This window comes from Apteryx mantelli, chromosome 13, assembly GCF_036417845.1.
Source record: "Apteryx mantelli isolate bAptMan1 chromosome 13, bAptMan1.hap1, whole genome shotgun sequence".
NCBI classification, from domain to species: Eukaryota; Metazoa; Chordata; class Aves; order Apterygiformes; family Apterygidae; genus Apteryx; species Apteryx mantelli.
The window spans coordinates 3733076-3761048 of record NC_089990.1 but is presented as its reverse complement, the minus strand read 5'-3'; the positions used below and the strand labels follow the sequence as shown (position 1 = coordinate 3761048).

Genomic DNA, 27973 nt, shown 5'->3' with positions numbered 1-27973 from the left:
CTCCCCGTTTGTCGCAATGGCTTCGCGCGGAAGGATACTCGAAGTGACAAAGGTGTTTCTGAAACTCACGCGGAGACGGCCTGAGGCGGAGCGTGGCGGAAGGAGACGCATGCAGTTCCGGCAGGGATTCCTCCGCCGCGCAGGGGCCCGTCCAGCGCCGCTCTCTCGCGCCGCCCGGACTATTTCGCGAGCGGAGGTAGGTCCGGCAGCGGCCATTCGGCTGTGTGCTGCCTCCGCTGCCGCCAGCGCCATTTCGGGAGCCGCCGCCTTAGCGTGCCGGGAGCGTGGGGAGCTCGGTCCTGCTCCGCGTGCCTCAGCCCAGCGGCCCCCTCCGCGCCCGCGGCCGTTCTGCTGCCTCCGCCCGAGCCTCGCCGGCCCCCTTTCCCGATGGCGACCTCCGTGGGGAACGTAGCCGACAGCACAGGTACTGCGGCCTGCCGCGCGGGGACGGGCTCGGGGCGCGCCGGGAGGCCGGGGCTCGCCGCCGCCGCCGCCGCCCTGCGGGGGCCGGGCGCTGCCCGCGGCCGCGGGGCGAGCCGGAGCCGGAGCCGCGCCCGCAGCGCACTGCTCCGCGCCCGCGGGGCCCGCTCCCGGCGGAACTTTCCAGAAGCGGCGGCCCGGCCGCGAGCGAGGCGGCGGCGGCGGCTCCCGGCGCGGCCCCGCCGCCGTTGTTCGTGTCTCGCCTCGCGGCGCCTCCGGGCGAACCCGGCCGCCGCCTCCCCCGGCGGGCTGCGCCGGTGCCTCCCGCTAGCAGGAGGGAGCCGGCCCGCGGCGCGGCTGCCCGGCGGCTGCGTGGGACAGCGCTTCTCGAGGAGCCCGGGATAATTAGTTCTGAGCGGGGTGGTTTCTTGTGGTTATATTTATCTGGCAATTAGGTTTTTGTAGAGGACGCAAGGGGATGAAAGCCTGACCTAAGACATAAATTGATTGTTCCAGAATCACTCTCGCTATATTTAATCGGTAGGTCCCTCCTGGAATAGCGTAGCAGGACAACTTTTTCTGGCTAGTAAGACAGCGTACTCCTGCTAAGAAAGATGCTCTCGTCAGTTTGTAGATCCAGAACATGGGGGCGGGGGGAGCAATCTCCCTTCTCCTTGCTCTGAAGGGAAGAAGACCCTGCATCCTGAAAGGATGAAAGGAAAACACAGCTTTAGCCGCTGGAGTTTTGGGGCTTTCAGACCCTTCCTTCCCCTCTGGTTACAGAAGAGGTGAGACAGGATGTGGAAAAAGGAGGAAAAAAGGATGAGCAGGGAAAGAGACGCGATGCTAGTAGAAGTGATGCAAAGGGAACTGGTAGGGCTACAGAGGTGGAGATGGAGAAGGGGCGGCTGGCTGCTGCATACGGTACTGCTGCTGCCTTCCACCTCGGCCAGGACCGCTCGCCTTGTCACCTAATCTGCAGCATCCTCCTGGGGTCTCGAGCTGTGGAGGTGACAAGGACGTGTGCGTACTCGGGGAGCGTTCCCTGTTCCTTGCCACCACCGCCACCTCCCATATGGAGGTGGCAACTATTCCTGTCCGCATCTAGATTTTATCCAAATGTAAGGGTGGGTGTGAGTGTACATTAAATGCTTCGGTCGCTATTTCTGGAGAATTTTTGTCTTGTGTACAGTTGTGATATTTCTGCGGGGGTTTTTATTTTGCGTGGGTTCTCCAAAAGTATATCAGGAAAGGTCATCGTCGTAGCACATACTATGCTTTTCCAAGGTCATAATTAAAGCGTATAGTACGTGCTGGCATAGGTACACAAGTTCATATGAAATAACAGGTGAATGTTTATAAGACTTGCTAAGGGATTCTTTTGGCTGTGACTCTTTCACTGGAATTATTTTCTTTTAAAATGGGTTCTGTGAGCACCTGTCAGTGGCAGTATTATGGATTCCTTGGGTAGTATGATTTCTCTTCTGTACCAGCCCTGCTAAACGTTGAGCTTGTTTTGAAGTCTGTGGTAGTTGTCCACTTCCCACTTTCCTATGCGCTTCTAAAGAGGATCCCTGCTAAAATGCGTCTTGGGAGAGAGATGGCTGGCTGTCTTACTGCAAGTGACTGGTTTGCTTCATCTCAGCTGCTAGGGTTTGTTTTGTAAAGGGCCTTAGTAGGTGAAAGAAATCTTAGCGTTTCACTCATTTTGTTGCTTTCATTAACAATTCGTATTCACGGGTTTCATATGAAATACTCTATTTTCTCTCTGTTATCCCTGCAACTGTAACTTCAATTTCACTTTTCACCTTTGCTTGAATAGGCAAAGCATAGCATTTAGGTAAGTTAGGAGGTTCTTTCCAAGTGGTGATAAGAATTTAAGTCTAAATTGGGGGGGGGGTTGTTTTGTTTTGTATTTGCGTTAGCATTTGAATTTAATAATTCCTTGGAGTTTATTTGAAGAAGAGGTTACTGAATTAGGTCCTTGGAGCATGCATTAGCTTCCCCGTTTTTGCACCATCAGCAGAACTTGAAAATACAGCAACTGTCAGATGAGCTAAACCTATGTGATTGTTAACGACAGAAGGAAGGCAAGGAACAGCATGTTCGTACTCTAGTATTCTTACTTGTCAGCCACCTCAAATTTTGGTAGATGATGCTGTCATTTTCATGTTAAATAACGCTTGTATCTGTTTACTGTCAGTAGGTTTAACCAGATACAGAAGTCCACTTTTTCCATAGGCTGGGTTTGGAAAGCTCTTAAGCTAGGCTCCTTGAAAAAAGGACTAATCTGGGTGAAGATACTCGATCAGTATTTTGTGAAGTCTTTGAAAGTGAGTAGTTTTGCTAGTTTCCACGTACCCTGAACCAGTTAAAGTTTTCAGCACCACCAGAGACAATGCATCTGGAATAACAGCTTTAGTTAGGTCCTGTGGTGTTTGCAATCTTCTTCAAAAACCAACAGTGCTAAAAAGCTAATTTTTAAAAGAATTTAAATGGTTTCCATCAATCTCAGATCTGTTAAACACTAGATAATAACTCTGTACCTAATCTCCTTGTGATTATTTTTCTATTGCATTAGCAAATTTCCCTGTATTAGGAGGGATTTATCTGTGCTTCATTGTATCAAAAATGTAAAACTCATTAGGTCATGGTGGGAAATGTTTAATAAGTAGGATTAAAAGTGACTGTGGACTGAAGAAGGGCAAATAAGAGACATTTCTAGTAGTTGAAACATGATATAAAATTACTTTTATTATTAGAAGTATAAAAATATAAGCTTAAAATATAAAGACAGAATTTGAGGACAGATCCTTCTTTTTAGGATGAACAATTTTTTTTCCCAAGCTGCACTTACCACATCTATATTCTAGTATAGAACTGTACTTTGTAAGACAATTTCACAGAAAAGGTTATTTATCTAAAACAGATGATGTTTTACTTAAGTTTTTATTCTCTATGAATATGTTGTTAACACTAAAAGCACTTTGTCACTCTGATTCCAGCTAGACACCCAGAATTAGTGAATCCTTTTCTGTATCCTGTCCTTTCTAAAGACTGCTTCTGTAGGCCAACAACATAAAAATCACAGCTATCGTTCCGAGGCCAAAATTGGTTTTGATGGAAGAATTTTTACGCATTATTGATAACGCAGGCTAATAACAGATAATAGAGGCTGGAAGAAATGTTGTGTGTTACACTTTCTTTTTTCTTCTTCTTTTTAAGGGCTTTCATGTGATACAAATCTACTGGTACAGCAAAACTTTGTCTGAGTCCTTTGAAGTCTTTGTCTACTGTCCTTCATTTCTCGGTTAATTGTTTTTAGACCTTGTTTTTAATACTATGAAGTATAAGATTTATAGTTGGGGAAGAGTAAGCAGATTCATTGTTTTGTTACTAGCACTTTTAGTGTTATGAAACAAAGTACAATATTATTTCTGGAATCTCTTCAGATGTTTTTCAGGTTCATGGAAAATGATTGACTTGTAATGACTCTCTGTGTTTATATGCTTATTATTAACTGATGAGGTCGTGGACTATTGTACCCATAATGTTAGAAATGTCATAACTATAGATTGGGGTATGAAGATCTGAGTGTTTAAAATGTCACATGTTGTAGTACTTTACATAATTTCAAGCATTTTCATCCTTTAGTTTTATACATCTTTTTTTTTTTTTAACATCTTTTTTGTTTTGTTTCCATTATCTAACTTTTTGTTTTCCCCCCTTAAATGTTTTGGTGATTCTCCAGAACCAACGAAACGTATGCTTTCCTTCCAAGGGTTAGCGGAGTTGGCTCATCGTGAATATCAGGCAGGAGACTTTGAAGCAGCAGAGAGACACTGCATGCAGCTTTGGAGACAAGAGCCTGATAATACTGGTGTGCTTTTATTACTATCGTCCATTCACTTCCAGTGTCGCAGACTGGACAGGTAGGAGACTTGAGGTGTCCTGTCAAGCTTTACTTGTAGTTTGCATCTCTCATAATGTTGAGCACAGCTGACAAAAGTTCTAACTGTGGTTTTGTCATTGAACACAAAACACTGACGAACTTCTTGGCAGCAGTAAGGATTGGTCCAAAAACATTCTTTCTTTTTGGATTTTGTTAGGGCAAAAGGAGTCCAAGTTGGAATTGCTAGCCTTGCAACAAACAACAGATGTTGTTACTCACATTTTACTTTAATATCGTACGCTTTAATATCAGGATATCAGCCGCGCTTGTATGTACCAGAGACATTTGCACTTGTAAACAAAAGTCGTTGTTCATTCCACATGTAGTGTGGGGTTTTGTGGGGAATTTTTTTTAGTGGCAAGACTGTGACAAGATGATTGCTGTGAAGTGGCATGATTAGTTGAATGTTTTGTCCTCTGAAAGTTGTCTCCATATTCTCTTTCTGCCTGTTCCTGAGCTTGCTTTTTGCACCTCAAGCATTTCAAACCTTCTTAACTGTTCTAGCTGTAAATCCATGTGTCCTGGCAATGGAAGTAATTTGTAATTGGGATTTAATTTATGTAGGCTTCTAAATAAAGTTGTAATAATTCAGATATGGGAAAACTAAGGGGGAGACAGAATTTTACATCTACACGTCTTTGTTATATCCTGTTTCTTGAAATAGCATCAAGTAAAACATTGCTTAGAGAAAAGCCTTCAGATGCTGGCAAACTGCATTCAGCTCAAGTTTAGCAAGAGGCTTGCAGAACTCTGCTGCTTGCAAACTAGAGTTGTCTTCAGTAGAATCTAAAATGGAAGGGAGATGGTAATTTAAGCTAAGAGAAGCTAGACTTTTAAGACTGCTCTCTGTAACTTCAGATTTGTTGGCTGCATGTTTGGCTCACTTGAGCATGAATGTTCATTAAGTAGACAGGCAAACAAAGTCGATCTTTTTTTAATTTGTCTTATTTTCTCCAGGTCTGCTCACTTCAGCACTTTGGCTATCAAACAAAATCCGTTGTTGGCTGAAGCCTACTCGAACCTAGGCAATGTATACAAGGAACGTGGACAGCTACAAGAAGCTATTGAACATTACAGACATGCACTACGCCTCAAACCAGATTTCATTGATGGATATATTAATCTGGCTGCTGCGTTGGTAGCTGCAGGTGATATGGAAGGAGCAGTACAGGCATATGTGTCTGCCCTTCAGTACAATCCTGTAAGTAACACTTTATTTTATGGAAGAGCTCCATACTTCACTGCTGCCCCAGGACAGACAGACAAATAACAGGTTTCCATGGATGTGGGAAGAATTAAGACTATTTAAAAACGGACCATTAGTTAAAAAGAACAACAAACAGCCCTTCCCCCTTCCCCCCAACATGCCCACCATAAATTTAATCATCTACTTAATTCTTTTCTTAAAAATGCATGAAATACTTTTGTCACAAATCTTTACATTAGAATACTGTAAGGGCTGCTGGTTATGTTACCTGTATTATTGAGAATAACAGAGAAGGAAGGGCTTTTTGAGTTTTTAAGGTCAGAAGTATCAGTGAATAATCTCTTATCTGGCTTGGTGTGTTGTAAGGCTGTATTATTGCAGAGAGAGAAGCGCTGATACACAGTTACATGCTAAATCTTAATAATCATCAGGTACTGTTTTATGAAATCACAAATTTCATGGTGATTACGATTGCGTTGGTTAGATTTCCACACTGGACAGGTTTACAGAAGCGTTGATTTATGTTTTATAGGCTGAAACAGTATATCTGTCTAGGCATAGTTAAGTTGTATAGAACTAATTGATCTGCTGTTTGGAGTTTTTGGTTGCAACTGTTTTGAATTTACATTTTAACAAATGTTGAATTAGACTGATATTTTCTATTTGTTTTGCATTGTACTCAACTTGTATGGTACAGCTCAGCATGGTGGAAGTGTCTTAATTGCTTGCTATTTGGTGATAAGTGTCAGTGTTTTGCCGAGTGTCAGTGTTTTGCCAGAAATACTTACAAAGCAGTGTTGGTCTAGTGTGCCTAAATCTTTTTTCCTTTGAAAAAGGAGATGCAAAATAAGTTCAGCAAGTGCTCAGAATCCTGTTTTGCTGTGTTCTATAGCCTAGGTGAACTTGTTTAACTTCATTATGCTAAGTGGTGTCACAGGTAGAATTTATGTGTTGCCTAGGAATACTGTAAGATGTTATTTTCTTATATGAGCCTTGTTTAGGTTAGAAACATTTTCGTTAGTGTTGACAGAAATGTCCCCATACTCTGTGGTCTTCTCATGTACTGCCAGATACTGCAGTTGTAGTCTATGCTGTGGTTACAAATGAAAGCAGAAAAATAGTAAGTGGCAAGGCTGTTGAAAATGGACAGATGAGTGGAAAAACAGGGAGAAAACCCCTGCTTTGGGGATAGAGGAAGCAAGGTCATTATAATATTTATAGTTTTAAAATGATTTCATATTATTAATGGTGTAAATTAAGAATACGGGCCTTGCGGGGAGAAGACAGTCATGCTTTAAGAAAAAGAAAGAAAAAAAAAAGGAGGCTTAAAATGTGTGTGTTCTCCTCTGCCAAAAGAATTAAAGCTACCTCGGGGGCAGGGGCTTAAACTTAATTTTGGATTTCTTTTGGATTTCTGTATAAACAGGAGTTGTGTGGGTTGGTTGTTTATTTCTTTCTCCTTCTTTACAGTTGTACTGTTGTGATATTAAAGTCAATATGATTATTCGTTACCAGTAATAGTAAGTCAAGAAAAATCATTCAAATTTGAGATATGTTTACTGCTTTCAAATTATTTAGAGAGAACTGTGGAATTCTAAGAACTTTGTAAGGCCTTCATGTGGACCTTTGGGGTGTCTGCAAAGTTCTGAAGTTTAAGTGCTGATGGCATGATTTGATTTTTCAGGACTTGTACTGTGTTCGTAGTGACCTGGGGAACCTGCTCAAAGCCCTGGGTCGCTTGGAAGAAGCCAAGGTAGGTGTTCAGTAGAATGCATTTAAACGTCAGTGTTTTGAAAACTTGAACTTTGCACCAAGTCTTCAGATCTGCGTTGATCTACAGACAGTCTGAGAAACTGCTGAAAACTGAAGGCACTGAATCACCCCAGAGTAGTAGCAGGGCAAGCTATGGCATGTCCATGTTTAAAAGTTGGTTTAAATCAAGAAATGGAACATTACCAAGCCTTTCTGCTGAACTAGACTATCTGAAACCATTCTGAAGTATTGGGCAGGGGCTCCACCATGCTCTTATCTGGAAATAAGTAACAGTCCTTCAATTCTGAGGCTTGCCTGCTGGTGCCAAGCAGAGAGCCTGTGATTAGCTCGAGATCCCTGTACGATGCAGGTGCTATTGAAAATGCTGCTCTTCTAAAGTCCTTTGTGGCTTGTAAGTGGAGAAGAAACTTATCCAATTGTTATCTTGTAATATTGGCTTTTAAAGATTTTTATTCTTTAACTTTTCCCTTCCCTTGATAGTGGAAGAAAGGCTAGTAAATGATCAATAGCTGCAGTATGCGAACCCCCCAAATAACTTTTCTTCATGTCTTCCCTACTCCCTTCCCCCAAAATAAAGAAATCAGAAGGACAAAGCTGGTTTGTTTGGGAAATGAACTGATCGAAAGAAAACTTGCTGTAGTGGAAAGGTGGCTTCTAGCAGTCTGTGTTTTCTAAACCGAGAATTCGAACACCAAGATGAGTTTAAAGTTCTTGGCATGTTAAAACTTCGATTGCGCGATGAAATTGTCTTGTTACAAGCCACCTTACGCGTCCGCGCTGCAGGGGTGAGGAGCGTGGAGAAATCAGAAACACTCTGGACTCCACATCTGTCACTCCAAGCCCCACGCGCATGCTAAAAAGTGGAGTGTATGAACAGCGTAGCTGTCTGTTTGGCTGCAGCACCATTTGGGGAGGGATAAGATCTTCATGGGGTAATGGGAATGCAGGTTCAAAGTTAATTGTTTTTGGATTTCTCTAACAGCTTGGATGTGTGTACCTTCCTAGAACAGCATAATTTGGTCAGATCCAGGTTGAAAATATTTTGAAGTAGTGTTTACAGTTTGAACAGTCTTTGAGACACTTGGTTCTCAGCCCACCAAGCGGACAGCTAACATGAATTGCACTTCACTGCAGCTTTAGTGTGACTGGTATAGGCCAAGACACTGCGCCTGCCTTAGGTTGCTGACTTCTTTGTTTCAGAGCTCTGGAGACACCTAGTTTGAAAGTGTTATTCCGTTTTGTGAGAACTTAATAAACAAGAAAAACATCTTGAGTAAATTGCAATGTGTTTCTTTGGTTATCAGTCCATTTGAAAGATCAAGCCAGCAAATTCCTTACAGTTTGAACTAAAATTTAATTTCTTTGTAGATACTTCAGAGCCTTTCTTCCAAAAAAAAAAAAAAAAGAAAAAGTCCCTGCTGTATGCAATTGCCCTGATTAACCCTCTCCCTTCTGCATGTCTCCCTTGTTACAGACAGATTGTCCTCTTTCCCATGTGTTAGACATATCCAGAAAAATTGCAATTGCTTTGTTGAACTTTTACTAATGATCTTGTTTTATTTTCTCTCTTGTTTTTGGTTTTTCACCACTGATATTGTATTTAGAAGGTTTCAGGTGGGTGAAACCTCCTATTCCATGCGTAAGGTGCCTCGCTGAAGGGAGCTCGAGGCCTGGATCTAGGGCAGACACACACCTCCTCCTCCTCTTCCAGCAAGGAACGCACCGAAAAGTCACATGATGAGAAATATGGTAACGGGTTTGTAACTGCCACAGCAAAACCATTTGCCTCCATGCCTGAATCTTCTGTCTTGTGGCTTCAGAAACAGCTTAAAATATTTAATTACAAGCAAGTAATGTAAGAATGTTTTATACTAGTAGCCACAAATTCTTTCAAAGAAATAAAGTAAAGTAAATTAAGATGTTTTTTAAAGAAATAATTGGAGATAGTTAATAGTAAAAGCTTCTAACTCTTCTGGTTGTTCATTTTTTTCCTTTTTTCTTCTTTGTTTGGATTGCAGCGTTCTGCTCTTCTGATGATGCGCTGTGATCCTGCAGTAGCGCAAAGGCTGCGCAGCGGTAACGCGCATTGCGTGCGATGAAGCCCTTGTGAACGGTTGACTAGATGATTAATCTCTGATTGGGTGACTGCCTAAGCTCCAGGCTGTAGCCTTTTGGATGAAATCGGGTTGTAATGCATTTAGACTCCAGACATCAAATTTAATGTTCAAGTTTCTGCATGGGCCTGTCTGGTAGATTAATGATTCTGGTTGGCCGTTCACTGTATCTAGGGGCAATCAGTATAGCACAGCAGTTCGCAGCGATAGCGTGGCGCCGTGCTGTTAGGATGCGCAGCGATTTCTTGCGCTTGCATTACAGGGACCTAAACCTTCATGCAATCCTGTCATTTGAGGTTTTGAAGCTGTAGATGATTAAATGTATTTGAAGAAACTGGGAAATGAGATCAGGTATGTCGTCTCGCTTGAGAAGGACAATTAAAACTGAAGAATGGCTGCGTCTCTCTTTCAGTAGTTTTTCTAATTCTTATTTTCTCTCCCTTTTAGAATACTGCACAATTTAAGAGTTCTATCTCATGGAAAGAAGTTGTTTTTACGTATTTTTTATTTTTATGCACTTAATGGTGGCAGATAACTCTGCTGTAGTATTTGAATTATTTTTAAGACTGCTTCTGAGGTAACCTGGTGTCTGAAGGCATGTTAATTTGTTATCAGCATAACTGAAAAATGGTGGGCTTGCACCTGGGTTTTGGTTTGCGCTGGCGCAGGATCAACAGCTGTTTGCAGCGCATTAGTTTTGGCGCAAGCTAGCCTATACTGCAGGGTCACTTTTGGCTGGTTAGAGAAGGCATACTAACAATTATTTTTCTTATTTTTTTTCTTTTTTACAAATATTCCCCTTCCCTTGTATCTCTCTTCTTTAACTGTTCCAAGGCCTGTTACTTAAAAGCAATTGAGACTCAACCAAACTTTGCAGTGGCTTGGAGTAATCTTGGCTGTGTTTTCAATGCCCAAGGAGAAATCTGGCTTGCAATTCATCACTTTGAAAAGGTAACTATCTAAACCCGTCAACTTTGCTAGCAGATTTTAATGCACATGCAATTACCTACTTATGCATAAGTACTTTTGTAGATGGTAGATATATTTTGATCAGCAGAGAACTTCTTATAATCCTGTTAGTTAACATCTTATGTTAATCCTTTTTTACTTCCTGATGTTTCAGACTGCCTGTATGCCACTAAAGAGATATGTTTAGAATTGCCCTAAGGACTTCACACACATGTCAAAGATAAGAAAATTCGTTAAGTTGTTTTACAGTCCTTTTCCGGAATAGAATTTTTTAAAATCTAATTCTGATGGGAATAGTGTTTGAGTATGTATGTTGTTTTGTGTGTGTGTAAGAGAAACAACTTTGTTTAAAATCTTTTTCATTGCGATCCTGTTTCAGGTATTCTTGCTTTCCTGTGAGTAACTGAGGAGAACAATTTAAAGGGATACACTAATTCCTCTTCTCCAGGATTTTTTTCACCACTAGTGTTTCAGAATTCTCCAGATTAGATTGATATGGTTAATTCTCACTGTAATGTGATGTCTAATACCTTCTACACAGTTATCTGGTTCCTGTATTCTGGTTAGTGGTAGATTAAGTATTTTAATTTGGAAATAATAATTTCCGTGGGAAAGACTGTAAGTGTGATTCACGCCAGCGTTTGGTTTGCCAGATACTTACCTGTGGTTTAGTACTGCATCTTCTGTAACTTTATCAGCTGTTACAAGTTTTTGTACATTTTATTATTTTTGTAGGGAGTGAATTTTTTTTGTGTTAAATGGCTACAAGTATTTTCCACACATATGACATATTGCTCTTCCTCCTCTGGAACTGCTAAAGCTAGAAAACACAAATTTTACAGTAAATAAAGGATGCGGATCAATTTCTCAGGGTTTTCTCCCCTAAAACAAAGACAGAACAGCATGGGTGGGTGGTTAGGGATGATTAATCTAACATGAAATAAATATTATTCTGTAGTAGTGACAACAGGTGTCAGTTGGTATCAATTCTAATATGCATGACTTTGGAGGGAACTAGGTCATGGCTTAGGTAAGGAGTGAATTTGAAGGTAGCATATTCTGTCTTTTCTAGAAATTAAAAAAACCTGTCATGATCACTGAATTGATTCAGAAGTAAGCATAAGTGTAACGGCTGTATGATTGGTTTGCTTAACTCAAGTTTTCCTTCCTCACTAGGTTGTTGATTAAAATCTTAAATATTTACAGATTGGGTTTGTCAGTTAAAAAAATAGCTTTAAGTTTCATAGAGAATGTTTATACAATTAATGCTCAAAGCTGTTACTTTAAAAATATTTTCAGGCTGTAACACTTGACCCAAATTTTTTGGATGCTTACATCAATCTGGGGAATGTCCTGAAGGAAGCAAGGATATTTGACAGGTAAGTAGATAAGTAATGTCACTCTGTCAGCAGCCTGTCAGATGTGGGAAGGTATAAATTAGGTTCCTGACGTAAAATCTCTTTGGACGGTATAGTGAAGACCCCTGCTCAAAGGTGAGAAAGCAAATGGCTTTGGAACACATACAGAGCAGGATACTGGAATTCAAACAAACATCTCGTGGAATATACTGTTTCTGAAGGCATTGAAAATGTACTTGAAATTAAGACTGGGAAAAAATAAAGATGATGTGTCTGAGAAAAGCGTGCAAGTACCCTTGGGTACTCTTTTTTTCATTATGTGATTCCAGACCTGATCTGCGTGTGTACTTTTTCTAAAATTTTCCTTCTGTGTAAGACGAGCCAAAATGCTGAATTTCAGTTAAGAGTCTAATTAAATATTATGCATTTATTATGGATGGGCATCATGTTACTACGTGTTGCTGCAGTACTGTTGCTGTCTTTCCAAACTAGCTTGTTCTGAGACATCTGATCTGATCCATGAATCTTGCTTTTGTTTCTGGAAGAAGATCCAGGCTGTATTGTTTCTCTGCAATGTACCGTATTGTGTCTGTTAATTGGATTACAGTTTCTGGCAGCTGTGGTTTGTGGCTCAAAATTTAATAAAGGCTTGCAGGGAACAGGTTAATTATTCTAACTAGTTGTATTGCTTACCCAATATAAATCATTCGGTGATTCTGTTAGCTGCAAATTAATTGGCTAAACAAGGACATGTTCACTAGTCATTTTGGAGTTTACAATACCTTTCTGAGATTTTTTTTTTTTTAATTAAAAATACTAGCGTGATGATTTTTTTTTCTAGGAATCAAATTTGACCACAAGAATCACTTAAGTATGGTGCTATAGGTGCATATAATTAAGGATCTATCTTTGAACAAGGTGAAGATAGAAGCATAAGTAAAGTGGGATAAATGTGTTAGGGTAACAAAGAGAATAAAGGAATGTAATAGTATAAGACTGAGTTGTGTTTGTATTGTTATAATCTAATAATGAACTAGTGTAAAAAAGAAATGTTTGGAGCAAAGGTCTCATGCTTTTCCTAGCAGTGAAGAACGTTTAAGAAAAACACACAGAAAAGCTTTGCCTTTCTCCCAGAAGACTTAGGTTAATCTCAATACAGCATCAGGTGAGGGGGGAAAAAACATCCCGTTTTAGAATGTTTGGATATGCTGTGAACTGCACATGATCAGTTATTCTCTGTGGTGGGAAATCTGTGAATAAGCTAGTTCTGATTTGGTTTGGGAGAAGGAGGGCTAAGAGAGGACAGGACATAAGAATGTAATATTATTACTGACAAAAGTGTATCCAGGGATGATAAATTCTTCAGTTTAATAACGTCATGATCCCTGGGAAAAGGAAGGGTTTAGTAAGGGCATTTTAATGAAGAGGAGTGATGGCCTGGGAAGAGTGTGGGACCAGTTTCTTGGACCACCCCAAGAAAGCATTTCAAACGCTAAAATTCTGTACTTTTAATGTTCTCCGTTGTAGAGAAATATTTGCAGAAAGTTGTTGGGTTTTTTGTTTTGTTTGTTTTTTGTACAAAATTCTCATTTTGGCTGAGTTTTTTATTCAGAAGGTCTTACATTGATGACATAAATGTTCTAGTAATATAAGTCATTGCTAAATAGTTCTGAACAGGAGACCTGCTTTTATCTTACCAGCGCAAGGCTATTTCAGAAATCCTAGCTGTCTTGCATTGGGCAATGGATGTTGATGACTACCATACAGATTTGGAACTCTTGATGTTTAATTAAAATGAACCAAGTCTGTCTGTCTTGTCTGCTAACATTGCAAATTGAGCAAAGTTTTAAAGATGTCATGAATAATCATGTCTTTCCTTGACTGGATTTTTAATTCATGCATTATGAATTAAATGCATGCATTAGTGACATTTTACAGGATAGATTTTGTGTGTCTGTTTGTTAATATGTATCCCTTGGAGGTCTTTTTTCCTTTTAGGTAGGTCTTTTGATAACCAAGGTAAATTTACAGGGTAACTCCACAGGTGATCATTAACCTTCTCTTTCTTGTTGCAGAGCTGTAGCAGCTTACCTGCGAGCCTTGAGTTTGAGTCCAAATCATGCAGTTGTGCACGGTAACCTTGCCTGTGTGTATTATGAGCAAGGACTGATAGACCTGGCAATAGACACCTACAGGAGGGCTATTGAACTGCAGCCCCACTTCCCTGATGCCTATTGCAACTTGGCCAATGCCTTGAAGGAGAAAGGCAGTGTAAGGAGTACTTTTTTTCCTTTGTCTAAATTTTTAAAAGCTCAGTTAATAGTTATTTAGACTCCAGTTATTAGTCAGCTTTATTAAAATGGGATGTCATCTCAGTTTGTTTTTCTTGTTCATCGGGAAGAATAATATGAGACATCTCACTTTGAACCTGTTAAAATGTTTGTAGAATAACATCTCATAAGGAGTGATATTACAGGAAATGCTACCATATTAAGCAGTTCCCTTGTTTATTTTACTCCATTTTTTCTTAAAGGTGGCTGAAGCAGAGGAGTGTTACAATACAGCTCTCCGACTCTGTCCCACACATGCAGACTCTCTCAATAATCTAGCAAACATCAAGCGGGAACAGGGGAACATTGAAGAAGCTGTTCGCCTTTATCGGAAAGCTCTCGAGGTATAGTTGAATGTGGTAGGGGAGAAATGGAGAGTTAAAGCTGAGAATATGCAATATGGCATAGGCTTTTTTCTCCTTTGGCTGTAAGGGGAAGAAACTGAGTCATACAAAATATTTTTGCATTTCTTACCCTCCTTTTTATAATATAGTGTGCTTGCGAGATTTGAGAGAGAGATTCTACTTTTTTTTTTTTTTCTTCCAGGTATTTCCAGAGTTTGCTGCTGCACATTCAAATTTAGCAAGTGTTCTGCAACAGCAAGGAAAGTTACAGGAAGCTCTGATGCATTACAAAGAGGCTATTAGGTAAATGGATTCTATTTTTAATATTCTCAGTGTTTCATAACAGGAGAGGGCCATAGATCTGTACAGAAAGTGGCTTACGATAGCATATTGTAATTCAGATAGTTGCTTTGCAAACCAGATAGTAGTCTGGGTATGGTTTCTTAATGATGAAACATCTTTCATGAAACATGTTTTCTTGGTTTTCAGAATCAGTCCCACATTTGCAGATGCTTATTCCAATATGGGAAATACTTTGAAGGAAATGCAGGATGTTCAGGGAGCTTTGCAGTGCTACACTCGTGCCATTCAGATAAATCCAGCTTTTGCTGATGCCCACAGCAACCTGGCCTCTATTCACAAGGTAGCACATGTGAATGATTCACTCTTATAACGTGATGGGGCATTGTGAGTACTTATCCTGAATATATTTTTATCTGCTGACTCATTCCTGTGTCTTTACAGGATTCAGGGAATATACCAGAAGCCATTGCCTCTTATCGCACTGCTCTGAAACTGAAACCTGACTTCCCAGATGCCTACTGCAACTTGGCCCACTGCTTACAGGTGAGGAAAAGGGGGCTTTGATTGTAGTTTTTAAAGATTCTTTGGCAGCAAATAAGCTCAATTACTTCAACCAATCAGCATATAAGCAAACTTAAGAGTAGGCTTAAATCAGAAGATAAGATTGTACAGTCATCACAGTAATTACTATTTTTTGCTGCCATTTTTGGAAGAAATGCTGGTCACAACTTCTTGGAATCAGATGAAGCTGTTACCCTATTATTTTTCAATTTTCCCTTTTCTAGATTGTCTGTGACTGGACAGACTATGATGAGAGAATGAAGAAGCTGGTTAGCATTGTTGCTGATCAGCTGGAAAAAAACAGGCTGCCTTCTGTCCACCCTCATCATAGTATGCTGTATCCCCTTTCTCACAGTTTCAGGAAGGCTATTGCTGAGAGACATGGAAATCTCTGCTTGGACAAGGTAGGAGTTTTATACAGGCTTACTGCGATTGAATTACTTTATGTACTTTTGCCAATTATATCTGAGTAACAGATTTTATTTTTTAATACATTAGACTTTTTAAGGCTTCTGAGTCATTGACATGTAGAGAGCTAGGGCATAGTGTTTACTCATCTAGTTCTGCAAAGTACATGTGAGGGATGTTTTGGAGAAGCCCAGAGTGAGTAAACGACTATTCCCATAACAGTAACAAAGATCTAGGCAGCCATGTGACAGTATTTCTCAAAATCTGGTCCTGCCCAGCCTCCACAGTGCTTGGAATCTGACCTTGCCTCTGGAGAATCCTTGTTGGAACATGTGAAATTTGTGTTTGCTTGGATTTGGGATTTCCAAGATCCTTCGCTTGGTTGTGGTGATGGCAGCAACATTACAGGGGTGATATATCACAGTAGGAAGTATTTAAATGTGTGTCGTGATTCTGTTTTGTAGTACTTTGTGTACAGTAGCATAAGTTCTTCCAAAAATTAATGCATTTAACTTAAACATATCTTTCCTTGCTGTGATTTCTTAACTGTGTTATTTCCACAAGACGCCAAAGCACCTCAAGCTGCCAGGAGTCCTATTGGGGTTGATGGCGAATTCTCCAATAAAAAATTTGACATGACTTTTTTTCTTCTTCAGCCAGAGGATCATGGAACTTCTGTATGTTGAGATAGACTACTTGAGCCGGTTGCCAGTTATAATTGAAATTTCCCTGACAGCTAGTGGAAGGGTCTGGTTAGCATGAGTGATGAAGTGTACAAATCTCAAACTTCAGAACTGATAATGTGCAGTTTTCAAACTGCCTTGAACTAAAGGTCTGCGTAGTCTGATAATCTTGTCAGTGGTAGTGGGTAAAAGCTGATGCCTGCGGAAGTTGGTGAGCATAAGAACAGAAAGCATGCTGTGATGCTTCACAGGAATACTGATCTGGTGACAAGTAGCTTGTAGTTCAACAGCTTCCTGATCATAGTGGTGTGGTATCATTTTTGGAAGAAACCCATCCCCAGTTATTAAACATAAAGTGGTAGAAAAGCAGAAATGTCACCAACTTTCAGTAGTGGTTTGTCTTTATTTGGTCAAATGTGGGCGCATGGCATCTAGTAATACAGCTTGTGGAAATTGCATTTGTCTGCAGTGGAATATACATATTGCAAGTTTCAAACAACTGATGCTACAGCTTATTTGAATATGGGGTAAGACTAATCCAACAAACTCATGATCATTTTGGCCCTCTATTCAGCATTTATTTTGGTGCACAGCTTTCTAAAGAGTTGCATGTCTTCTTGACAGATTAATGTTCTTCACAAGCCACCATATGAGCATCCAAAGGATTTGAAGGCCAGTGAAGGTCGACTTCGTATTGGCTATGTGAGCTCTGATTTTGGAAACCATCCAACCTCCCACCTAATGCAGTCAATCCCAGGAATGCATAACCCAGACAAATTTGAGGTAAAAATGTAGATGGCAAGCTGAAACTTTAAATACAGTTTTAGCAGGCACTTTCTTGTATCATAGCGCAGGCAGGTAAAATGGGGAAGGACATATTTCTGTTTTCTGGTGGTTTTTGGTTAGTGAGTTTTTTTTTGTTTTTTTTTTTTAAGCAGGACAAAGAGTTATATGTCCTAAGGAGGAGTACTTTACCAATATAAAGTGGGTTTTAGAAAGTAGGAAAATCAGGTATCTGTCCTGTCCTTAGAATTATTGTAGGAAGGACTTGTGACCCAAGGAAAACTTTTTAAGATCTTGGGGGTTTTTTTGTTTTTAGGTTCAGCTACTGACATTTGACTAGATGATGTGTTTCAACATCAGGCTACTGCCTGGTTATGTCTCATTTTTAGCTGCACATCCTTTTTGCGTTCACTCTCCACTGCTGTTTTTTAGATGTGCTTTTCTCTGGGACACCTGAATCTGTTATGAACATGAGCTTCAGATTGGTCTGACTACGATTTTTACTCTCCAGGAGGAGTGTTTTGTAATCCAGAGAGAGTCTAAAGAGACTCACGGCTAAAGAGAGTCAAGTGTATGTTTATTTTAGGGTTATGTTAGGGGAATGAAGCTGTAACTAGATTTCATTCCCAGTCATTTGCTACATGACTAAATTGTTTTTTTGTTTCAAGCTCCTGTTTCACAAAACAGGGGAAGCTGCTTACCTTTGTAAAGGGTTGGAAGTTTTCCCTACATCCAGAGTGTTTTGTAATTGATTCCCGCCTTCTCACCTTCCATGTTTTCTCTTGTTCACGAAGTCTTTGTAGTCCAAAATCCTTGTGGCAAAGCTGTGTGCTTCTGCTGTTGTCAGAAGTGTCGCTATTAAACAGTTATTTTTCACAAAGCTATTGGACTGGCGATCTGTGCACATTATAGAAAGTGAGGAGGGGGATACCATTTACCCTTTGGTCAGCTTGAGACAGGGAGCCGTCTCTCTTGTTCTGGAATTATAAAGCTTTATAGAACATAATTTAGATACTTAGTTATCCATTATTTTACTAAAATTGGGCTTTTTGTCCTGCAAGATGGAACCAATAATGCAGAGGATTGATTATTTTGTCTGTAGGCTGTATATGCTAGGCTAGCTAAAGATGCAGTGTGCATACCTGGTCAACCTTTGGTTACAGAACAGATACATTTCTAGTTTCTTAACTGGAGAGGAAAGTGCTCACTTTTGTAGAACTAGTCACTGTGTTTAAAGAATCTATTTAAAAAGTTTCCCCAAGACTTAACTAGCCTGTTCAAGCTGAGTCATAATTATGATTCTCATTACATTCTCAAAGAACATTTTGTACAAGACAACTTTGAATTCATAATTAATGTTTATGCAGATCTCTTTATTAAAATTACTTAACCTTGCACTGATGGGAACATGATACGTGTGTCTCTGCAAGATGCAGTGCCTTACACTAGTACCAGAACCAGGTAAAACTAGGGCCTGATGTGAACGTCTCATGCCCCCAACACTTTTTTCTGGCTCCTTTCTCAACTGATAAATGCCACATCAGTAAATAAAATACAATTTTCTGAAACTAGATGTAATTTTACTAATATATGCTATTGTAATTTAAAAATACATTTATCGCAAAGGTGTTTTGTTGGTGAGGTGTCACAAATATCTAACTTATGCTGCTGCTTCTAGGTATTCTGTTATGCCCTGAGTCCTGATGATGGTACAAACTTCCGTGTAAAGGTGATGGCTGAAGCAAATCATTTCATTGACTTATCTCAGGTGAGTTCTTTTAATGCACTGACTTTTTAGAAAATCAAAATGAAACAGAAATCTCAAGTTTATAGTTTGAGATTTTAGTTGCAATGTTTTCTTGAATCAGGCTGAGACTAGTCTTGAATTTGGGATTTTGAAGATTGTATAGTATTATGCCTACCCTGGGATGCAGTGGCTATTGTGTGATTCTCTGTGATTATTAAAAAGCAATTTTAACAATGTTGAATAACTGTTTCATTAGATCTTAAGATAATAGTCATATCTAAATGTCACAAATAAGTTATGATGCCACAACTGCAAATATGTTTAAACTTGTCCAGGGTTGTTTATGTTCTGTGTGGAAAAATATGTGGCTAGGATTTCAGTACCTGCAGAAATCTAGGGGTTGTTACCGTATCTCAAGAAAACTGTCAAAACCCTAGAGCAATATGAGATAATCAGTGTATATTAGTACACTATTATTATTAGTAGTAGTAGTAGCTGGAGAGTAGTTAATTTGCTTACTCTTGATCTTCAGTTTGAGGCAATTCCTCTGTATTCCTGTAGTTTGCAAATCTACCACTTGCAGTAGGTGAATTGTTTTGATGGTTAATTAATCTCACTGGAAAAAAAAGACTGTTCTGGTTTATATAGCCCCACTTACTAGCCATGGACTTTTGTTTTGCTGCTGCTAAACTAGAGACATCTATCAGATATATTTTCTAGATAGTGACTAATTTCATAATTAATTATAGGAAATTAAACCGTTGAAAATCATTTACCTTTCAGTATTAGACAGGAAGAGGTTGTGTTGTAGTATCCATGGCTTTGCTGTTCTCTTTCTTGGAAGGCATTAGTAATACCTCTTGTGGAGTTCTGCTCTTTGAATCTTTGATTTAGCCAAAAAACTAAAGCCAGTGGTGTTTGAAGGTTCTTCTGTTGTCCTTTTGTGTTATTTTCTGCATGACTTAACTGAGCTTGGCAACATTGGGTATCAGTCCTCTGGTTTGAATACGTAGAAGGAATCTTAAGGTACCACAGTTACAGTTTCTGTCAGTGACTGTGTTTGCTCCAACTAGGCATAGTAAAGTTTTTCCTGTTTCAACAGTGGATTGGGGGATTTTATTTTTTTTGTTTTTACCTTGAATTGATGACTTATACATCCATAAAACTAGGAATGACAAGACTTAAGTCTCACCTAAATTGAATTACGCTGTTGATATTTATTCTTTTGTACACCAGTCACTAATCTTATTATTGTTGAAAGACTGAACATAAAAAATAACTTTTTAAAATCTTTTTTTTTTTTTTTATTCTTCAGATACCATGTAATGGAAAAGCAGCAGACCGCATTCACCAGGATGGGATACACATTCTCATTAACATGAATGGCTACACAAAAGGAGCCCGCAATGAGTTATTTGCCTTGAGACCAGCACCTATTCAGGTAACTAAATTGAAGAGCTCTGTATCTCCAAAATACACTTGTTATCAAGGAGAGTCTCCACTTTTTCTGCCACAGTGGAAAAACTTCTGAAGGTTCATGTTGATCAATAAGGGAGAGGGGCTTGTTGGTGATGAGCATGTGTGAGGCAAATAGGATTATTCTACTCAATACTTCCTTTTGTTTTGTTTTGTTTAATTCTATGTGTAGTTGACTATGCCCTGAAAGGGAACAGCTCTTTAATTCTGAGGTTCATGTGCGCTACCTGCTTTCTTGTGTGGGTGAGAACAACGAATGTTTATTTAAAGTGTTGCAGAAGTCAGTTGAGATGTTGAGTTTTAATCTCTTTAGGCTTAGTGAAATTCTAGTTAGAATTCAGAATTGAGGTAACAGATATTTTGACTAAGGATTTTCTAAAGTGCCTATGGAATGGAGAGTAGGAGAAGCCTGAATCAGACTCATTCTAGGCCGCAGAAGTTCCCTCAGCTAAAAGAAATTGAAATGACTGCTAGTTAATATTCTGTTTATAGCTGCACAGGTTGGGTGCTTCGGTCAGTAGTCTTCATAGTGCGAGGGATCAATTTGAATATACCCTCAAACTGTCCACTGTCTCAGTAGTGAAAGTTTGGGGGTAGTGCTTGCTCTTCAGTTGATAAAGCATAAGAACGTACTTGAATCTGTGGGCAGAAAATTTAAGTTGGTATGCATTGGTTTAACTTGCTTTATTTTGGTAATACACCTGAGACTCTATTCTTGCTTTTTGTTTTATAGGCGATGTGGCTAGGGTACCCTGGAACCAGTGGGGCGTTGTTCATGGATTATATCATCACAGATAAAGAAACTTCCCCGGTTGAGGTGGCTGAGCAGTATTCTGAGAAATTAGCTTACATGCCAAACACTTTCTTTATTGGAGACCATGCCAACATGTTTCCCCATCTGAAGGTAGGTGAGAGGATAGAGATGGCAAGAAAACTAGATGTTAATAGCTGTTGTTTTCCATAGCTATCTTAATAAAATTACACTTAGTATTTGGTAAGGGATCTTGTAACATTTTAAAGACACTTTTCCCTCTCTCTCTAAACAGAAAAAAGCAGTCATTGATTTCAAGTCCAATGGTCATATTTATGATAACAGAATTGTTCTGAATGGCATCGACTTGAAGGCTTTCCTTGACAGCCTCCCTGATGTCAAAATTGTTAAGGTGAGAACTGCTTCTTTGGATGTTCTGTCTTAGGGAGTGAAGATAATACTTTCACTGACTTACATGTTTTTGGGGGGGGGGTTTGTTTGTTTTTTAGATGAAGTGTCCTGATAGCGGAGACAATACAGATAGCAATGCTGCCCTCAGTATGCCAGTCATTCCTATGAATACAATTGCAGAAGCTGTGATCGAGATGATAAATCGTGGCCAAATTCAGATAACAATCAATGGATTCAACATTAGTAATGGACTAGCAACTACTCAGGTGAGGCAATTCAGGGCATGTGTGGGTTTTCTAATGTATCTGTATGTTTTAACATAACAAAGAACAATAACTTCTGTCATGTTGATTAGTTTAGTTCTTGTACTGAAAGAAACTGTTTTGAAGTAAACTCCTTGAAGCCACAGATATGTTGGAAGATGATCTTTCCCTCAAAGATAGAGAGGTTATATCAAGAGCTACCTAAAGTCCAAAGAAATTTAATCTCATTGCACAGAGAGAAGTTGGTTGTTTAGAACTGGAAGACAAGACTAGCTCATTCCTTGTAGCCTGTAGGGATATTTGTGGGCTACTGCCCAGTTTCAGTTGCTGTTTTTTTTCCTTTAAAACAAGTCTGCTGGGTAATACAGTGAAAGTTATTTTGCTGTATTTCAGCAATGCTTATTCAACGCTTTATATCTTTCTGAGATGTGCTCTATACAATCACCTGTCTGTGATTTCAGTTTCTGGGATTTTAGTGATAGTGACAATTGTTTAACACCTCTTCCCTTGTAGAGCAGTTTGTTTTTGTTTTTTAATTAAATATCATACTTCAAGATTTACATAACTACTTTTGACTTGTTTCTTTGGTTTACCATCTGTTGGTAGAGAAGGACCAAAGTATTGGTTTCCTAGTGCAGTCATATGAGTGCTCTGAAGATACTAATCTGTGTATCTGCATATGCAGCTGCAATTCTGACATCTAGCATGCGTTTCTGAAAGAAATGCACCTTGCATCCATCCTGGCTAATAAGAGCAAAGTCAGACTTAAAAAACAAACAAAAAAACTCAATATCATGTTTTAAAATAGAATTTTAAAAGTTAACTGATCTGTTGTTTGAGTTCCGCATTAAATGTCAACTCTAAGCTGATGTTTGTGGAACCTTCCTATGAACCTATAAGAGACTTTTTTTTCTTCATTTGAGAGAACTTTTATTATTTCTGCTCTATCCATAATCTCATGCTTTGGTTTCTTCTTAAGTTCTTTCGTACACAGCTGGAACTTTCCTTATTAGGTTTTGTCTTAATTTGGTCAGTAAGATTACTAGTATTTTTTCTGAAACTACTATCCCCTGAGAAAAATGGAGAATTCCTGTCTTACATCTTTGCCACCAAGAGAAACAATCTAAGCTCTCTTTATGCCCTTGTAAAACAGAATTTCCATCTTTTGATCATACTAATATAATTCTTTCTTGTACTGTTTCTAATTTGCTGTCAGCTCCCTTGGGCATACGTGACTGGAACTGTGTATCTTGTTTGAGGTCTCATTGGTGGCTTGGATCCATAGCACTTTTATCTGCTTCTCTTGAAAGGAGCTTACCTTGCACATCTTGTCGTCTTGTCTTTACAGTTTCAGTAGTACTGGCTCTGTGCTCTAATACAGTCAGTGACAGCGAGTTGTTTTCATTAATGTCAAGTTTGTCAACAGTACATTTTGTTTTGGCTGGCAGCAGTGGCGATGAGCTAAGCTTACATATTTTATATGTGTGCATGTATACACATGTGTGTGTGCATATATATAGGCTGTAAGTATCTTAACTTGTAGAGCTAGGGCAAGTTATTTTCTCCTACCTTCAACTGATTCTACCGTTGCTTACCACAAAAAGAATTAAACTGCAGCATTATGTCTTTAAATCATACTTTTATTGTACTAATACTCAGGACCATAAACTCTTCTTGCATGGTATTCTGATTCTCTCTGTGTAGTGATGAGTTCTCCCAACTTTGTCCTCTGTGGCCTTTTTTTTGTTTTATATGCATATTCTTGTTCTTTGTGAACGCTATAAGGTCATTCATTTTAGAATGTTCATTCATAACTCCAGTTCCTTACAGTCTCAGTTATTCACTAGTCTGCATCTTCAGTCTTAATTAACTCCATCTCTGTTGTGTGCCTTTTGTCTTTTATTTAAAAAACAAAACAAAAACAGTTTGATCTCTATATACTTTTTCTCCTTCCTTGAAATCTTAATTTCATTTTTGGTCTTGGGAGGTAGTGAAGTGATGAAGGAGGGGAGGGGTCTGTGTGCCATGCCACTTTATACAGTTGTTCTTTCCAGTTACTTGGAGTTGCAGGGAGACATAGCCAGGGCCTGAAAATGCCCAGTGAATTGTTCCGTGGTGGTTGCATCATCATGGCATCCACAAGTGTGAATGCATACCGGTTAAATTCTTTCAAAGGGTAAGTAGGCATTTTTGTCTACATATAATAAACCTAAACGTATGCTTAAGGTAACTCATGCTAACAAATGTCACAGTATGACTCAAAAAAATTTCATAGGGCTTAAGCTTATTTCCTATAATTACAGTGTTCCAATGGCTTTTTTTTTTCCTCTCCTTAGATTAACAACAAAGCAGCAACTGGAGAAGAAGTTCCACGAACTATCATTGTTACTACCCGTTCCCAGTATGGATTACCAGAGGATGCTGTTGTATACTGTAACTTTAATCAGCTGTATAAGATTGACCCTTCCACTTTACAAATGTGGGCTAATGTGAGTATCTGTGTATCTAGTAGGAAATCTAAGGTCAGACCTCTGGAATGTAGCTGTTCTCTCAAGTCAGCAGAAGCTTCCTGCAAGTGGAAACTTCATCTTAATTGTTTTGTGGAAAATATAGTAACCCTGAACCATTTGAATCCTGATGATGCTCATGTTGTGGGACTTGGTATTAATAGGATATAGAATTTCGTTTAGATTGAGTTCAAAGCATATCTGTACTTATAGTCAGTGAAAATTACATTTTGAACGGTTTGAATATGCATATACTCCATTGTGAAATAAGTTCAGTCTTCTAGTCTGCACAATTAAGTTATATAAATGAGATCTTAAATTTCAGGACTTCCTCCTTAAGTACCCTGTGAACTATTGTTCAGAGTTGTTGGCTCTTTCAGTGATGAAATCCAGTGCTAGTTATTCTGCTCCAAATTGTGATTTTTTTTTTTTCTGCCCTGTACTTCAGAAGATCAAAGTGTTGAATGATTATGCCTTTCACTTCATCTTGGTTTGTGGCAATTTCTTGCTGTTACTCAGAAAAAGAAATGTTTCTGACAACTCTTCCTGTACCTGCTTCTTGCTTTTGTTGTAGATCCTAAAAAGAGTTCCAAATAGCGTGCTGTGGCTATTACGTTTCCCAGCTGTAGGAGAACCCAATATTCAGCAATACGCACAAAACTTGGGTCTTTCCCAAAACCGAATCATCTTTTCTCCTGTTGCCCCCAAAGAGGAACATGTGAGGAGAGGCCAATTGGCTGATGTTTGTCTAGACACTCCGCTTTGCAACGGGCACACAACTGGCATGGACGTACTCTGGGCTGGGACTCCTATGGTCACTATGCCAGGTAACACGTCAGGGAAGCTAGGCAGAGTGGATGGGTTTGAATTTTTTTTTAATAACACAGCAAGCCTGACAAACTTTCTTGCCTCCACTTGTGGAGGAGGAAGGACGGTAACTTTTCATGATCAGTCATATGCTACCTGATAAGCTGACTGCTCTTACCTATCTTATATTTACAGGTGAGACTCTGGCATCGCGAGTTGCTGCTTCCCAGCTTACTTGCCTCGGTTGTCTTGAGCTCATTGCAAAAAGTCGGCAGGAATATGAGGATATTGCTGTGAAACTGGGAACTGATCTGGAATAGTAAGTTAACTTTTACTGTGTAACAAGATAACATCAAGAATGTAAAGTGCTGTTGTTGGGCACAGCTCTGAGACTTGTCAATAGTTTTAATCTTGTAGGTACTTAAATATTTAAAATAACTAGATTATTCTCCTCTAGAGGTTACCTTGCAGTTAACTCAGCTCCTGCATTTATGGTAAACTGTCATCCATGCTCCCAATTGCACGGAGTAACAACTTGTTGCGTGTTACCTGTTCTGCAGAAATTACTTGTGTGCAGGCTTTTAACTGTTAAAAGGTGAAGTATGCTGCATGTTTTTTCTTTTTAACTTGAGGCTTAAGCTGTTTGTCATTTACTACTGGTTAAAATCATGCTGTAAAAAGTTACTGCAGAACGGATAATGGGCAACAAGTTAACTTGTTAATGTGTCTAGGCTGTTCGAGTGCAAGTGTTAATGGTGATCTGCATCAGAAATGATGAAGACATGTACATGAACTTGGTGGAAGGGAGCAGTAAATATTTTTGAAACAGTTGTATTGGCAGTTCTGGATTGGCTGAGATAGCAGATTTCAGAAAGTAAACAGTATTACAAAGTGTTTAAAACCTCTCCTGATTGCTTTAACTCTTTTTGTAGCCTGAAAAAAATACGTGGCAAAGTCTGGAAGCAGAGAATATCCAGTCCTTTGTTCAACACCAAACAATATACAATGGACCTGGAGCGGCTTTATCTTCAGATGTGGGATCACTATGCTGCTGGCAACAAACCAGACCACATGATTAAGCCAGTAGAGGCCAGTGAATCTGCATGAAGAGCCTGTCTCTGTGCCCACCCAGAACTCTCCAGGAACTGAGCCTCTCAAACACTTCTGCAGAGATGATGAGCTAAAAACTGTGCATTTCTACTTAATCTGCCTGGTACTCCGTGGCTGAAGTGATACATGATGGTGATTAGAGCACAGTCAGACATATTTCTTGCATGATAGGGAAGGACTCTGTAGAGCCTGGGATCCTTCTATTCCATGAGGAATTTGAATGGGATTGAGCCATGCACATGTGCTGTATGTACGTGAGACTTAGCGGTTGGTGGGGGAAGTTTGAACTGCCCAACCAATTATGTTTTCATGGATTGATTCAATCTTCCTATGAATCTCTCTCCTCTGATGTGGATTGGGAATTGGAGCTTTTTTAACATTTGATTTTTGGGTACTCCTGTTGGTATGTGTGTGGTTCTCCCATGACAAGATTTCCAGCTAGCGAGTGTTGCTCCCTGCATTAACTTCTAAACTGTGCGGACTGAAAGGGCATATTTGCTGGTGTAGTCTTTTTTTATAGGTTTTATAAACCACTTGAGCCTATATCAGCCTTTTAATGTTTGACCTCTGTTTTGGAGCTTTCTGTAATGTGTTGGTTTAGATAAGGATTCTGTTTTTTTGTTTTGTTTTTTTTTTTTTTTTAAGCTTCTCCGATAACTCAGCTAATTGGCTTCATGATGGCAGCTCCTATTCTGTTGAAAAACCAAATTTGATTTGAAATTAATCCTCCCCACAAGTGTTTGAGGTAAACACAAACTGGTGCCAAATACAGATCTTTCAGGAATGATTGTTAATTATGTATAGAGGCGCAGTCCTAGGTACTGTAGCAAAGCCTTTAAACAAAAAATAAAGCTTTGGTTTGCCAGTTTGACCAATTTGACCAGCGTTTCGCGTTTTATACTGCCCTTCCTGTGCTGCTATCAGAAAAGTATTCTGGGCTGCTGGCCTTTTATCTTTATTTCTGTAACTTTGTTTTAAGTAATTCTATTTGTTTCAGCAGAAATAATCCCAGGTAAGTATAGATCTTCTACTTAAATACTTTTGTCTCCACCATGTTAGACTAAAAGCATCCAAACTTGAAAGCTCTAAAGGGCTGTTGTACATATTTGATTCTTGAAGTGTTCTGGGGCCTCGCAGCAGCTTTTTTTTCCTTTTCTTCAAGTTGTTGTCATCTCTGTTCACACTATGTGGTACCTTGAAGGGCATGACCTATATGTAAATTAATATTTTTGTATTGAATGAGCAAGAATAATATTACCTAACATCCTAAGTCTCTACAGAGGGTCAAGGACTGCAATTTAAAGCTAATGTCAATCTTGCTAATTGTGCTACAGATGTTGCTGGTCAGTAACAGGTAACAATTTGTCTCCTATTGGTACTGAACTAGAGACTCCTGTTTCTGCGAACTGCTGCTTTTTGGTGCACCTATCATCTAGATCTCAACTGATGCTTGAATGTATCCTCACTGATGAATACCTGGTGTCAATGCCTTGATTTCTTGGTAGAGTTTTATCACTGCCTAAAACACGAGTAAGAAGTTTTGGTTGTAATTCTCGACTTGCACATTTATACCCTGTCCTGTTTATAACGGTTGTCCAATATCGTTAGGGAATTTTTCAGCTTCCTTTTTACGGTCTGAGACTGTGGTTGCAAACTATTGAACCTGCTATTAAATTGGAGTCCGGTGTCGATTTTC

General features: G+C 39.4%; 1 protein-coding gene across 8 annotated transcripts; it reads left to right on the top strand.

Annotated features, from left to right (window-relative positions):
• The first annotated feature begins 102 nt into the window (after positions 1 to 102).
• OGT (O-linked N-acetylglucosamine (GlcNAc) transferase) lies at positions 103 to 27973 on the top strand. Of its 8 annotated transcripts, XR_010885496.1 has the most exons (23): positions 238 to 424; positions 4172 to 4352; positions 5330 to 5573; positions 7264 to 7332; positions 10301 to 10417; positions 11735 to 11814; positions 13869 to 14064; positions 14327 to 14467; positions 14670 to 14770; positions 14957 to 15110; positions 15212 to 15313; positions 15556 to 15735; positions 17047 to 17205; positions 18884 to 18973; positions 20268 to 20393; positions 21162 to 21332; positions 21475 to 21591; positions 21689 to 21856; positions 24190 to 24342; positions 24935 to 25187; positions 25363 to 25486; positions 26100 to 26409; positions 27665 to 27973. XR_010885496.1 is itself a non-coding variant. In XM_067303933.1 (22 exons), the coding sequence occupies exons 2-22, from the start codon at positions 4267 to 4269 to the stop codon at positions 26272 to 26274; spliced, it is 3006 nt and encodes a 1001-aa protein (XP_067160034.1). In that variant the 5' UTR covers positions 103 to 196; positions 4202 to 4266; the 3' UTR covers positions 26275 to 27973. The 8 variants fall into 8 exon arrangements, 7 of the variants coding, with proteins under 7 accessions (XP_067160034.1, XP_067160031.1, XP_067160030.1 ...); XM_067303933.1 differs by lacking the exon at positions 238 to 424 and adding an exon at positions 103 to 196 and having other exon boundaries at positions 4202 to 4352; positions 26100 to 27973; XM_067303930.1 differs by having other exon boundaries at positions 4202 to 4352; positions 26100 to 27973.